The sequence below is a fragment of the Varanus komodoensis genome, unplaced genomic scaffold (assembly GCF_004798865.1).
Source record: "Varanus komodoensis strain SLA01 unplaced genomic scaffold, ASM479886v1 scaffold49, whole genome shotgun sequence".
Lineage (NCBI taxonomy): Eukaryota > Metazoa > Chordata > Lepidosauria > Squamata > Varanidae > Varanus > Varanus komodoensis.
The window spans coordinates 3,783,812-3,799,474 of record NW_025336072.1 but is presented as its reverse complement, the minus strand read 5'-3'; the positions used below and the strand labels follow the sequence as shown (position 1 = coordinate 3,799,474).

The window sequence follows — 15,663 nt, the reverse complement described above, 5'->3', positions numbered from 1 at the left end:
AACCTCATCCAGCCCCCCAAGTAGATCACTCCTAAGCTGCTTTGGGGAGAATGCAGTCTGAATGCCTGAAGCAGCCTCAAATCCTGCCTGCATACTTACAAGGCGAATTGGAGGGACTGGCTTCAACCTATAAAGCCTTATACTGCATGGACCCCACTGCATAATGAGGCACCTCTCTCAACAGCATGCTGAACCTCTGGGTCCTCCCTCTGAGTGCCATCTGGGGGGGAGGGGGAGGTTTGGAGTGGCAACCTGACATCCATGAACACTGCACCCCATTGTTGTTTAAGCAAGCCATGAGAACCAAGTCATAGTGTTATACAAACAAAACAAGCAAAAAAAACCCCCAACATTACCTCAATTCAAGCCACAGATGATAGAACTGAACCTCTTTATGTATTGTAATTCAGCTCTTTCATGTCATAGTTGCCCTTTGAAGCTCCTTTGTTCTAAGCATGTTCACTTTAAGGACAGAATCCTTTGGAAGGCTGAAATGTTCTTTTTTTTGTATAGACACTGGCCCATTAATTTTCTGTAGAATACAGGAAGGCTTTAGCAGCAAGTGTCACATTGGAAGATGAGCAAGTGAATGAACCACTGATATTCTGGATGACATTGTTAGGTACTGTAATTGTGTTACCTGAATGGGCACTGGGATAGAACTGTATCTGAGACTGCCAGAGTGCAGTCCCTGTGTCCATATCTTTGTTATGTAACCTATTGTTACTGTTAAGGACAATACCCTCTCCTTCTATTCTTCCCAGCATTTGTCCCCCTACCCCCACCCCAAGCAGAAACCAACACAGAAGCTCCTGTTCAAGAGAAAAATAGCTGGCACTCATTACCACAGTGTAAGTGCTTTGGAGAGGAAAAAATGCAGCAAAAATCATGAGCCTATTACACTGTGATGATTTCAGCTGAATAACGGCACTAAACCCAAAAATGAACCAAAATGTTATCTTAAAAAAACAAGCATACACACACACACACACCAGCAATTCTGTTTGTGTGGAGGCTAATCTAAATGGACCCACATTTTAAAACACTGCTTAATCCTGATTTAAACCTGCAGATTTAATCCTTTTGAAGAATCTTGGAACATTGCATAACATGCAAAGTTTATGACCTGAATGAAGAGGTGGAAATGCATAATTAATAATCTTGAAAGTGGTAAATCATAAGCCATCTCCCTTAATAATGCAAATATATCACTATATTACTACAGGAATTTCCCAGTCCCGTCACTAAGAGAATAAAGCATGCAGCACAAGATCTGCCAATCTTCTTCATTTAAAAGGCATTTTCATTATTAATGAAGCAAGACTGCCAAGGAATTTTTTTCAACTTACAGGTTAATCAAACAAACCTGGTCATTGGACTGCTCAAAGCAGAAGAGTTTTATAACCTAGAACTAGAGGGCTAGAACAGTATTAAGGGAAATCATCAAGATAAGCATTCAACCTGCTACAGAATCAATGCAAACCACAGCAAAACATAAGCAGAAATGTAGACCTCACAAGGTGCATATCACAAAGCATGTTTGCTAACCTGTCAACATCAGATAATTCAAGCACTTCAGCAAAGCCAAGTATGCCAGGGAAATATCAAAGACCAATCATGACCATACTGTCAATGCATAGTAATTACCTGAGGTATATGAAACTCAAATATATGAAATAATATGTTTTTATTTGAAATACCTGAAAATAAAGAATACTCTACTAGCCTGAAGGCTGCTGAACTAGATATATTCCCAACTCAAATGATCCAGACTGGAAAGTCTTCTTATCATTCCCTTGCACTTTTGTTTGATATCTTTCTTGCTTTCTAGCTATTTTTAGGTGTTCTAAAGTGATCCATTTGGCCTCTGCATGTCTCTACATTACAAGTGGGAGTGACAAATTCAGTATGCATGAGATTCTTGTAAAATACATGAATTTCAGACTGTCCCTTAGTTGAAAGTAAATATGACAGGAGAGGAGCAATGAACTTTTCTTGATCATGATTACAGTATGAGTTCAGCTGATTCTCTAACAACAAAGAAAGATGTAACTTTTTAATGTCATAGAAGTAATTTGAACACAATTCAGTGCATTCTAAGTCATTGGCTGGTGCAGCAAATGCATCTTCCGATGAATGTCAAAGTATGTAAAATGTTACCTATGTTTTCATCTAAATAATACTTGCAAAGGTTACAAATTTTATAGAGGTCAGACATAAAATGATGTCAAAGGCTCAGTGGCATTTAAACTCAATATAAAGTTAGAGATACTGTATTTTTGTGAGCTGTAAAATTCAGCTAAATAAAACTTGAATTGTTTGGTGTTCAAACTAGATAAATTTGGCTTTCTTCCTCACTTTTTAAAAGAATCTGTTCTGTTTACAGCAGAATGATTCTGTGTATTTATTCTTTAATTTGCAAAGTAATGGAAATTTTGTCCATTGTCCAGTGATCGTGAAAAAAGTAACACTTGTTATAATAGCTTTTTTCACTCAGAATTGCTGTGAATGATGATTGTGTTCTAAAATATGGCATGTCTTTAATGAATTTCAAGGGTGTGGGAGTTGAAAATAGATGTATTGTTGCTAAGAGAGGAGAAAAACTAACTTTGATGCAAAATAAACATAGATATTATCATTTCCTTGCAATTCAGTTTTTAAATCAGTCTCTGAAAGCAGATAAGGATGGTATTCCTTACTTCACTGAACTGTCTTCCAAAAATGAGTTAATATATTGAATTTGTTTGTATATATGAAATATATCCTTATGTTGATTCTTTATAATTTTACAATATTGATTTTTTGCAAAGAAGAAAGTATTACAGGACTGCATAATTCTAAATTTAGAGAGCACAATTAATGCTTCAAATTTAAATAGAAACAGGTATCACGGATGAAGTGAAGGTTCACTAAAAATAAGGCAAATTTCTTTAGGAGTCACATTGTGTTTAGAAACCTTCTATAGAATGAAAAAGCAGTTGGTAATAAACATAGTTTAAAAGTAATTCTATAAAGTAAAATGTTGGGTTAAATGGTAACAAACAGTCCAGAAATCTCACGCTTGAGAAATTTAAGAGGTTTTGGTGTAATTTAGCTTCCAGGGGACAAATAACTGGTTTAGGATACAGCATTTGATTCAGACATTTATAGTTTCCAGGGTTCAACTAGCTAAATAAGAGTATGGAAACTTCCATGGAACCATTATTTTCAAATTAGATAGCTTATTTTACAAGAATTAAGGCTAAGAGAGCTTTGGTGCCTGAAGAAAAACTCTTGTAAGTAGGGCTGGAGGAACACTGGAGACTATTTTTGCTGCACACCATGCCAATTTTGCTAGCTCTAACCCATATTACAGGAGTTCTTTGGAGGGGAAGGGGAAAAAGCTTCCCTTTCATATGCTGGTCTCTCTGGGCTTCTCCCCTTCCCACTGACCAGCATGTTGCCCTTTTCCTCTGCCCAAGGTCAGTTTTTTGACTGCAGAGGCAGCCAGCATGGTTCTTTCCCTTCTGGTTGTGGTGGGTAGGGTCAATTTAATCCCTGACTCACTCTTCCAAGGTTGGATGACTGTCTCTGACCTTGTAAGGTGTTTTCCAAGCCATCCTGTGGTCCCTGCCATGCTTGTCCAGGGAACAAGCAGCTCTCTTATTTGCTGTCTTAAATGTACTTCCTTGAAAAAATGAGATCCTTTTTAAAGTAATAACATTTCATAAAATCTAAACAGAAACCTTCTATTGTGGGCAACTTCAAAGGTAACCAGCTAGCTTTCTACTGATACTACATGAAAAAGTAACTATAAATATTAGAAATATAGTAATATCCACTGTCATAGCTTTCCTGAATGACTAGCTCTTGTTCTACCAATGTCTTTTTGTTAATGTATACATCCAGTCCATTTCTTTGTGTTGATGCATTAGGATGCTTTGTGGCTTCTCTGAAAGAGCCTCTCAATTTGAACTTGTCTGGTACAGGATGATGCTGTGGCTAGCTTGGTAAAGGCCAGAGTAAATGCAGTAACTGCAGCGGCATATGTCTATGGGATTATAGGGCCATAAAATTATCTTATTATCATTTCATATGGTTTGAATTATAACCCACCCTACCATAAGACCTGGTGTTAGTGTAATTTCAAAGTATGAAAAAATATAGATCTGATTGTTCTAATTTTGAACAAAACAAAGCTGATAAAACTTTCTAATCTTTTATACTCTATGACTTGATTTGCATATATTGATTGTCCATGGTTTTGACAGAGAATGGCTGAGTTGGCTTCTGTAATTATCATTTCTGCTTGTAATTAACAACCTGCAATTAGCACATCCACAGGTGAACCTGGACCCGTGCCTTGTTTATGGGCTAATGGTTCATTGTTGAATTAGCTGGGTGGTTTACAACCAAACAGCCCATCATTCTGGGTTCACATGTCACACTCAAGAATCTTTGAACAATCCATTTGTAGGTTGTTGATCAAAAGCACAAGTCTCCAAGTTGCAACTGATATCCTAAAGATAACACGGGCTGTCAATAGTTGGCAATAGTTCTCTTATATATCAGTAAGGAGAACTGTATACCTGGTACTATCTATATACAACCTCCTTCTCAGCTTGTTCCATGCTCCTAGTGCACCCATCAACAGATCTATACTCTGTAATATTGACATTCACCAGTCATTTTTTCTCAATTGTTCTTATTCATTTTCTGCATTTTCATGGTAGGCATGAAAAAGTATAACTTAGTTTGTAGAAGGATAGATCTAGCATCTATTCTAGGATCACAGCAGCACTTCTTCCTACTATTATGAAAAATGTCAATTGCTGAAACTTATAGCTGCAGTTTTTGTTACATACAGTAACAATACCTGTTGCTGTCATAGCTGAATAAATCCATTCTTGTTTGATTCCCTAGATCTGCTTGTTCCTTCAGCCCAATGCAATTGGCTCTGTATTTGTATCAGCATAACAGGCCATGCTTATTTTAATTTCACTGGAAGCAATGACTTAAAGTAAACCCATTTGTAACCTTCTTTCCTTTAATGCATATGCTACCCTTAAGCAGGGTCATAGTTTGTAGCAGAACTGTAGAAGTCTTTGAATTTATTCATTGGTTTTGTAATTTCTACTGCAGTCTTTGCTGTTCAGCAAAGAATAGTCTTTCCTTCTGAGCTGCACATTCCTGTGCGTGACTGGATTTTTTAATCTTTCATGTTCCAGAGACATTGTGATAATGTTACTTGTGATAACTTATTCTTTGAATCTGCACCAAAAGGTTGGGCTGTCAGTGTGATAGTGTAGTGGGGTATAAATGTCCCCAAGAAGCTGTTTCCTTCTGCTAAACTAATCTTGTGGTGTGGGATTTATAAACCATCCTGAATATCTGTTGCATGTATGGAGGAAGATTACTGCCTTGAACAAAAGGCATTGTAATTCAGTTTATAAATATCATCACAAAATGCAGTTGTATGGATGACTCAGCTTCATATCCTGGAGTACTTTACGCAGGAATAAAGATGGGCCAGAAATGGTACTGATAGGGGAAAATGCATTGTTTCTTAACAGGATGAATGTCACAAGTAGAGCATACAAAAACACACTTACATGTTGATATCCTTATTAAGGCCTGTCAGACAACTTAAAGCCATGTCGTCATGCTCTGTTGTATGAGATGCCTTTTGTCTCATTGCAAAACATGTTTTCTTTTGGTGGAACATATGCAGACAACTCTAATAAAGAAACTATGAAAGGGCATCATCCAGTTAGCTTCTGAGTCTTCTTGTCAGGATTGTTCCTTCCTCCAGCTAGGAAACAAAATGGTTTAAATTGAAGGTCTGTATTTTAAATATGTATTTTTTTTTCCTTTGGTAGAGAAACAAACACTTCAGATTTATGATCAACTCAGCTATTTTTTAGCGTTGTCTCTGATCTACTTAGGGTTACTCAAAAATAGGCAGCATTTATTCTGGCACTAGATAGATGAAAGTTACTTTATACAAACATAGGGCCATATCTAATGGTGGCTTTGCTTTGGTGGAAGTGCTTCTGCTGGTGCAAGTGGTAGAATTACAAGAGTTTTGAGAACCTTGGAGGGGGTGATTTTTGCTGATGCTCTATACCCACCCACACATCATTACTTGTGTACACCATGGATAATGTAGCCTGTTCTGTTCCAGTGGGTTTCCTAACTCTCAGGAAGAGGTTCTGAGGGGGAACAGGGCAGAAGAGGTATGTACCCCAAAAGCATAAGTGGTTTTCTTGAAGGCTGTAGCCATCACTGACTACAACTATTTAAATCTGCTTTTAAACATGCACCACAAATTCTATAATAGAGAAGAATGCAGGCTTATAAAAGAGAACTGGAGGGATTTATTTGCAAATGTCTGTTGCAGCAAAAGCAACCAAGTGTTTTGCAGCACTTTTAAGACAAACACATTTATTCAGACATAAGCTTTCATGTTCACAATTATAATTATAATTATTTAATTTCTATACTGCCCAGCAGTGAGCTCCCCGGGCAGTTCACAGCAAGTAACAAAATGCAGATACAATGATAAAATATAGGTACAATAACATGCAGCATAAAATTTCAGTATGCAAAATTTAAAACAGTTTAAACAGCAATAATAATCATAGCAGCAACGGAGAGTTGAACCTGTTAAAATAGCTGACATGTCTCATCACATGCCATTAAATGCCTAGCAGTTGAGGGTAGTCTTAATCTGGCATTGAGCAGATGACAATGTTGATACCATGTGGGCCTCAGTGGACACCTCATTCTATAATTGGTAGATTCAAGTTGGTATTACACTGCCAAGCCATGCAGGGCTGATAGGTTAAAATCAATACCTTGAATCAGACTCAGAAGCATAATGACAGCCAGGGCAAGGAGGCCAGCATTAGTTTTGTATGCTCAGATCTTTGGGTCCAAGGGAATAATCTGGCTCCTGAATTTTGCACAAGTTGCAGCTTTCAAACAGTGTTAAACGGCAGCCACATGTACAGTGCCCTATTTCGGCATTCAGGACATAGATAACTAAAACCAGGTTATCCTTATCCAGATAGGGGCATAGTTGGGCTACCAGCCAAATCTGGAAGGAAAACATTCTTTGTCATGGAGGCCAACTGATCATAAAGTAACAGTGATAGCTCCAGGAGGACCCCCACCCCCAAGCGATGAGCCTGTTCCTTTGGCTCAGTGCAACTCCAACCAGAACAGGTTCCACACTCTCCATCAGATCACAAGAACCACCCACTAACAGAATCTCAGTCTTGTCAGGGCTTCACTTTAGTAGCCTCATGCAGTCCACTGTCAAAGCTGGACACTGATTTAGCATAGGGAGAGATAGAGCTGCATGTCAGCAGTGTACTGATGCAGCACACTCCAAAACTGCATGGCCTCACACAATGGTTTTGTGTAGATAACGAGTAGCATGGAGGATAAGACTGACTCCAAGGATTCCCTTGCTGAAGAATCCACATGGCTGAGCAAATACCCACTCCTTGGAGCTGGCTGCCAGCTAAGAGCAGAGCTATTGCAAATCAGTACCCTCCTGTCCCAGCTCAAGACAGTTCCCCAGAAGAATTAAATGGTTGCTCTTATATGAAAGCTGCTAAGAAATCAAGAAACATCAACATGGTCATCATGCAGAGCAGCTATAGCGGCTTCTGTGTCAAAGTCTGATCAAAATGTGTCAGTTTTAAGGTGCCACTAGACCGCATTGTGACAGGAGGGATTTAGGATATGGCAATGATACAACTTGCTGACAAGTTGATAGTCACACCTGGTGACATTTGTTTATCCATCCATCCATCCATCCATCCATCCACATATTTCTATGCTTCCTATAACTGACAGAGGCAACTCCCTAGGCAACTCACATAGTCTTAATTTTAAAAAGCAGTAAGATTTGCATGATTTTATAAAGTTGCTTGCTATTTATATAGTGTCCTCACTGGATGGATCCATGTCTTTGCAATCTAAAATTACTAAGAACCCAGGTGAGGTTGCTATGAGAGGATTTAAAAAAAAAAAAAAAACAGGTTCCTCTGCACACAGAAAACTATTAAGACAATAGAAAGAACAAGAGCACAATCTCAGCAATTAAAAACTTGGGCGAGAGAAACTGAAAACAAGATCTACAGCAGTACCTTGGCTCACAAACTTAATCCATTCCAGGACTCTGGTTGTGACCCAAATTGGTTGTGAGCCAAGTCAAATTTCCCCATAAGGGTCAACATAAATAAGGTTAATCCATTCTGTAACTATTTTTTTTTAACTCACAAAAATTTGAAGCAAAGTGACAAAGAACAACAAAGATCGCAGCCATCACCCCCCTCCAGCGATCATGCGGGGGGGGTGGGGAGAGACAGGCGCGATCATGGACACACTTGGGCAGGGATACTGGCACGATCGTGGGGGAGACTGGCGTGGGCGTGCTGGTGGGGGAGACGGGTGCTGGAGCGCTCGGGCAGGGAACACAGGTGTAATCAAGGCCATTGCCCCCACTCAGCACGATCGTGGCCACCTCCCCCTCCAGCACAACCGGAATTGCACACATGCAGGTAAGGCATGCGTGCTTGCGATCGTCACCCAATGCAGAGTTCAGGACCTAGGGCAAAATGTTTATGAAATTTCTGTTTGCAACCCGATTTGGTCGTGAACTGAGGAGTTCATGAGCTGAGGTACCACTGTAATCTGTAAAAGTGGAAAGTTCATTGTAGGATGCTCAGAGATCTGGTTTGTTCCAGGTGATCTCTGAGCAATGGCTGTTTTGGGATGATAGGAGCTGGTGGCGGTTTGGTTTGGTTGTTTTGGTTTGTGTAATGAATAATTAGTGATTGGGGGAAAGTAAGCATAGAAAGTAAGTTGAAATTTCCTTATGGTTACTTCTTTATACCCACTCCCTTCAGTTGTGGAAGCTACTGTGAAGTTTACTGTGGTATACAGACTTTCGTGAGAGTCCTGGAGTATGAAGAGAGGAGAAGAAGCAGTGGGTGGTTCAGTTTGCTATTCTAGGTTTTTTTTGTTTTTTTTTTTTTTTTTTTTTTTTTTTTTTTTGCTTTTGTGTGCTTATGCGGTCAGTCATTAAGTAGTTTAGGGCAAAATCTTAATCACTTTTGAACAGATTTTGAACAGAAAAAGTATATAATTTCCATTCTGGCTGGGACATCCTGGGAGTTGTAGGCCTTTTTTTTTTTTGTCTAAACATACATGGGATTATGTGCTTAGTCTATTTATGTATTAAATGAATGAACTGCTTTCCACTTAAAATAAGGTTAAAGTGGTTTACAATAAAAGAAAAAAAGATTGCAAGACATATACAAATTACAAATCATATTGTAAATATTATATATATTATAATATTATATAATTTATTTATATATTATAAATATTATAAATAACCATCCTTCACTTTTAAAGCCAACAGTCTTTAAGCTAATGAAATAGCAGCATTAAATTTCAACATTAGAAAAAAGATGATGACCTTTATTAAATACAAAACCACCATAGAACGAATCTGATCATACTTGATCATAGGGGCAGAGGACCCAATACTGTTGACCTACCATACCCATTTTACCTGACCATTTGTCTGATTGGCTGGGGATGATGGACACTGCAGTCCAGTAATATTGGAATGCTGCAGGTTCTCCTTCCTGTTTCTGTGGTGACAATGTTCCATAAACCAGGTCCTATGACCAGAAGTATCCTTTTTCTGGCATTAGAACACCTTTCTTAAAGGGTGGTGAGACTGGGTGCTGAATGTGGGACATCTTCTCTTTTTGTCCTTTTCTTTAGAGTAAATGCAATCCCTTTCCATGCTTTAATGGCAATGAAATGATAACAGCAGCACCAAAATCAGCTATAGTGAAGGTTAGTAGCTAGGATTTGAAATCATAGTTTAATGGTGGTTTCAAACTCTAGACATAAATTCTAGTTAGCAGTAACAACGACTACACCCATTTCTTAACTGTATTTAAGGAAAGAGGAAATACTTTAGAGCAAAGAGACTGGTTGTTCTGCACTGCTCTCACCCCACTCTGTGACTACAGCCACAGAGTGGCTGCAGACTCCTTGATATACTTTTATTTGTGTAATGAATAAATACTGATTTGGAGGAGTATGTATTTGCTGTTGAAATAGCATCTCATTTAGGATATGTAAAGGACCACTTTATGATCAAATGCTCTAAAGGCAGCTTCTAGTATACATATACATGTTCAGGACTGGGAACTACATACCTATATAATGTCCCAAAAGCACAGTGGCTACCCCAAAACCTGTTTTTGTCACAACTCTAGAACAGGAAATAGCTTCCACACTACTCTACTAACATGTGAATCAACTCATGTAAACTTTCTGCAAAGGTGTTATTTTCTATTATGGCAACTAATGATGACCAAAACAGAATTTTCAAAATACAGTATGCAACCACTTGTAGCTTGCTTACTACAAACTCTCAGCCCAATACTGCTACACTTAGTTGGATTATGCTTAACTTGATTGCCAGAGAGACTCACTGGCTTTTTCCCTTTATGTGCATCTGGACAAACATATCAAATATCTTTCTCTTTACAGGTAACCCCAAATTATTCACTGTACATGTAAGTCACATATGTAAAGTTCATAGAGAGAATTGCGGAAATGATAAGATGCTGTCACTTTCAAGGAATGAACTCAGAAAAACAGAAATGGAAGTTCTGTTTTACAAAAACCCACATTATGTCTCCAAGAAACTTAAAAACTGTTGAGTAATTATCAAAGCAATCCTATAAATGTCTAACCAACAAGTCTTATTCCTAAGAAAATGGATACATCAGGCTTCATTTTCTCAATCATTTATTATATTACAACAAACACATAGTTTATTTTTCTATGCCCATCCATCCACAATCTGTGGCAGAACTTCATGTACCAACAAGTCAGTCTGGGACTCTGCAAATACGTATAAAAGCCTCTTGTTTATATATACAAGGACTATCATGAATTCCTATTACGACTCTTGGCAACCTTTTGAAGAGCTGTTCCACTTTGGAGTCTAACCCTAAACTTCCTCCTTATTACCTAGAAAATTGTGTATGGTACACCACATTCGTATATCACATAGAAAAGACTACAGAAAGTACATCAGCGCAATTGTGCAAGGTAGCCTTAAAGGAGGGATATCCAACAGTCCACATTGCCTTTCAATTATTTATTGCAGGAAGACAGTTATAAATGTAGGCATGACCCTTCCTCACCCTCACTCCAGTGTTTACATTTCAAGAAAGAATTCACAATCCAGGAACAAAAAACTAGAATTCCCTAGTATAGAGTTTATTTCATAGAAAACATCATCTCTATAGAACTCAAGTTGCCCAAAACTCTTCCTCCCATATTTCTAACCAAAGTGTAATAAGGAAATATACTGTACCTTTTGTAGAGTCATTAAGAGAAAATAAAGTTTGGCCCGAATAATGAGCACTGAACAAAGAAAATTACTGATATCAATATATTGTTTGCTCAAGCAGGCTGCAAAACCATACTGCCTACAAGAGCTCATGCCACAATATACTTGCTTTGTTTCTAAGTTACAAGGAATGATGCAATTCTACATTTTAAAAATAGCCATGTGAAAGGTTGTTAGAGGGAATATTTTTTTCCTCCTACACTTTTTCTCTTGTTATAGTGATTTTGTGTATGCTCAAACCCATGGTAGTTGCCACAAGCACACATACTAGAAATGTAATGATGTTACTGGCCTTCAGAAGGAGCAACTCTAATCTAGTTAAACAAAAATTAAACAAACAGACAAGGCAAACAAAAATATATTATTCATGAGCCAAAAACAAATTGGTAAACATTTAAACATTAGCACAGCTGCTTGGGTACCACTTTCCATGAACAGAAGCTGTGCTCTGGCATGTTTATGAACTTCAGGGTAAGGAGGCAAATGCCTGAGTCCCATTCAGTGTTTCAGAGGCTCCCTTCCTTGCAGATGCCAGTTCAGTGCTCAGGACACAGGCACTCAGCCACTAACCACATAGCAGATCCCAGCTACAAAGGCAACACAAACACAGCTAATGTTTAATGACCTTTTGGCCTGTTGAAAATTTCTGCACAAGATCATTTCACTAGCTAGCCTCACAGGTCAGTATTTGAAATGAAAGGAGTCATAATTAACAGCAAAAATTTACTGAGATGTATTTAGCATCCACAGAGTATTACATGCTGTTTTCAACATATAAATTCTTAGCATTAAGTCAGTACTAGGCAAAGCACTTTGTGTGTGTTATCTCAGTTATCCTCCCAACAGCTGTGTAAAGCTCAACTAGATGTTACAAACACAGCACATGTGCTAAGAACAAGACAGAGGACATGCTCAGGGGAGAACGGGAGATGGCCACTTCAATTCTCCATCCACACACACCCATGGTTTTCCCAGCAACAGGAGAAGAAATAAAGCTCTATAATCTTTTTTTCTTTGCAGAAAAGCAGCTTGGAGAAAATGAGAGCACAGGTAACAGAGAGGAAGCAGTTCCTCTTCTTCCCCTATTCCCTCCACCCTCCAGTCTTCTGCTCAAGATTGCTTTTTATTAGAAGAAGAAAGCTGAAGTCACATAAGGACCCAGTTCACATGTCCTGACAACCCAATATACTAAGAAATTAGCAAAGTCTGGATCTCTCTCTCTCACTCTCTCTGATGGAGTTCATAATCCACACTGTCAGTTTAAAAGGTAACACTAGTCTACAATAGAATCTGCATTTCTAAATAAAGTTAAAACATAGAGAGGAAGCCTGCAACCTTCCAGATGATGTTGGGACTTCAACACCAATCATGCCTAGCCATAGCAATGTTGGTTGAGGCTGATGGGAAATGTAGTCCTACAACATCTTTAGCACCACAGGTTCCACCTTCTGAGCTCAAAATTGCATTTTAGTTGGCTCAAGATGTTTTCTCCAGTTCATTGTATCTGACATTTAAGGAGCCCTAAATTCAATAGAGCTTACTCTTAGGTACCTAGTCAGAGAATGAATTGAGTGAACTGTGAGATTTTATTAGTAGTTTGTGACATAGTTTTTAACCAAAGTGTCAATCCCAACTGCGACCCCCCACAGGCAGAAGGGCAAATTGCTCTTGGGGAAATGGCTGTGGAAGCTCTCATGATGAGTTCCTGCACTTCAATATTGACCACTAAACTGCAATTATATGCTTAAAATCCATGACTAGCAGACATATTCTTAAATTAGGCATTCCTCACACAGAAGAGAAACAGAAATAATGTGCTTTCCTCCATGGTTTTATTCAAGTTTATAAATATGGGCAGAGGAATCCTATGGCTGTCTAGAAGTTTTAAATATTCCTACCTCTGCTCTCCTTTGCCTTGTCGCCCATGTGGGAAAGAACTGAGAACTGGCTGCTTCTCTGAGGACATAAGATGAACCTCCGAGAAGTGGTAAAGAGGGCATTCCAGGACACATGTAGGCACTGGCTCCATGCTATTTCCAACCCTAACAGGATGTCCATATCTTCTAAATTCTGATACTTCCCAGGCATCTCCATTGATTGTGCCCTCAGCTGACTCAAACTCAAACAGAAATCAACTAAGATTTCTCTTAATTCTATTGAGAGCACAAATTCTAATCAAATTATGCAGGGAGATGGGGAGCAAACCGGTTGCAGGTCCAGATAAGATGTGGCAGGGTCACCAGGGATCCAGACGCATTTAAAGAACTAGCCACTAGCAACAAGTATGCAGTATGCGAAAAGAACGAGAGGAGAGTCTACGAGGGACAAAGTTTCCATCCGTCTCAAGGCGCAGAAAAATTTCCACGGGCGCCAAGACAGGAAGTTCGGGTCACTGTGACGCGTACCGTCTAAGTCTGCTCCACGGAGGTGGAAAGAAATTCAAGTCTCAGAACTAAGCCACTAATCCGGACTCCCGCACGCAATCAAGACGGTAGCTTTCAAAGATCAGAGACAGAACAGACAGAAAGAAACGCAACTGGCTACTAGAGCACTAAAAGCCCGGGCTGGGCGAACAGCAACAGTTCTGCTCCAATAGGAGAGGAGGAAGGTGGGAGGACTGCAGCGCACGGGAAGGCAGCCAAGGGGCAGGAAAGATACAAGCCGCTCCTTCTAGAGGCAGCCCGCCTTCCAGTGTGAACTGGAGCAACACAACAGCCCCTTCGGACCCCACCCTTCGCCTGCGCGGGCCTTTCTGGAAGTGGACAAACGGTTCTCTCTTGTTCCTGCTGCTTCAACTCTCCACCACAACAGCAGTCTCCTCAAATACTAACACTGGGAGTCTCCTAGGCAGCCCGCAAAGACAATGAACGCCAGGCGAAGGAAACAAGGCGGGCCCGCTTCCAGAGGCGGGAGCAGAAAGCGAACGGGGCAGCATATAGGCGCTTTTTGATGTTCTGGAAGCCGGCGCAAGATTGGTACCGACTGAACTCGTCGCAAAACTTGTCCGGAAGTTTGCAGCCACTGCTAGCAAAGAAAAGCGCAACAAGAGAGATGATCCCGGGAAACCGGAGGGAGGGAAAGGGGGAAGGAAAACAAGACCGCTCACCCACGCCGTATTTCTCCTCCCGCTTGGTGGGCACCCAGCGCGTCATGGCACAGGGAAACCGAGCCTGCCAGCCGTCGGGGAGGGCAGAGTCAGGATGGCAGGGATGCGCACGGCCGCGAGCCTAGTGAGCCGCCATTTTCCAGCCTTAGTAGCAGCTGCAACGGGACAAGGAGGAAAAAGTTTGCAATCAAAGGAGAAGTCATGTGGTACAGGCGGAGCCAGGGGTTTGGAGGACCTCCCAGTCCTTCCCTGATAGGCAACCCAAGCAGCCGCAGCTGGGCTTCAAGTACGATCAAGAATGGCTTCTAGGCGCTTTTACCTGGTGGGCCCCTGGCTCTTGTCCAAAAATTCACTTCCTCACGCTCATGCTGTCCAATCCAATCGGGGTAATCTAGAGCAATCCATGAACCGCCAAGCCTGTGCGTGTATAATGATCAGTCAGTCGCACTAAGCAGAACAAGGGAACTGATTTGTAGACGTGAACGTGCCTAAGGTTACAACGGTAGTCCATTGTGTTAAGGGCCAGCGGGCACGCTGTCTGGGTCTAGCTGCGCCCGAGGGTAAGCACGGTTTGGTTTGGCTTGGTCTTTTGGCACTTAGCGCTGCCTTTTTTGTTGTGTATAGAAAGCAGCAGCCCACTGAGTGAGGAGAGCTGTCGCTGTTCCTTCCTCTCCCTTTCCTCAGGAGCTGGAAAAGAACGGAAAACCAACCCCACACCCCCAGGTCGTCGTTTCCTACGTCCAGTTGGCTTTAGGCAGACCCCCCCTTTGAGTTTACCACTGGGGGTGGGTGGGGGGAAGGGAAGTGTGTAAGCAAGAGACTGAAGCAACTGCAGAAGAGCATGAGAAGAGCCATGCTGGATCTGCCCAAGGGCTCATCATCCCAGCATTCTGCTCATTCCTTGGCCAGTCAGCTGTCTGTTGGAAGCCTGTAAGTAGAAAATGAACGCAGCATCACATGATCCCCAGCCATGGTGTGCAATTGTGCACTGCCTCTGATAGTCCTGTATTAGTTTACATACTGCCTCGGATACTAAGGGTGGTATATAGGCCTGAGGGTTAGTAGCCATCAATAGTCCCACCCTAGTGATATTTGGGCAGCTGGTTTACCACCATGA

The 15,663-nt window shown here is 40.5% G+C and overlaps 1 protein-coding gene across 6 annotated transcripts in view; it reads right to left on the bottom strand.

Annotated features, from left to right (window-relative positions):
- DOCK1 (dedicator of cytokinesis 1) overlaps positions 1-14,738 on the bottom strand; it is a 550,659-nt gene extending 535,921 nt beyond the window's left edge. For all 6 annotated transcript variants that reach the window (XR_006416228.1, XM_044445702.1, XM_044445703.1 and 3 more), the window contains exon 1: positions 14,547-14,738. Coding sequence is in view for 5 of the 6 variants with exons in the window: in XM_044445702.1 (XP_044301637.1) it covers positions 14,547-14,592 (46 nt within the window). In the remaining variant the exon portion in view is untranslated. The remainder of the gene's footprint in view (positions 1-14,546) is intronic.
- Positions 14,739-15,663: the final 925 nt, after the last annotated feature.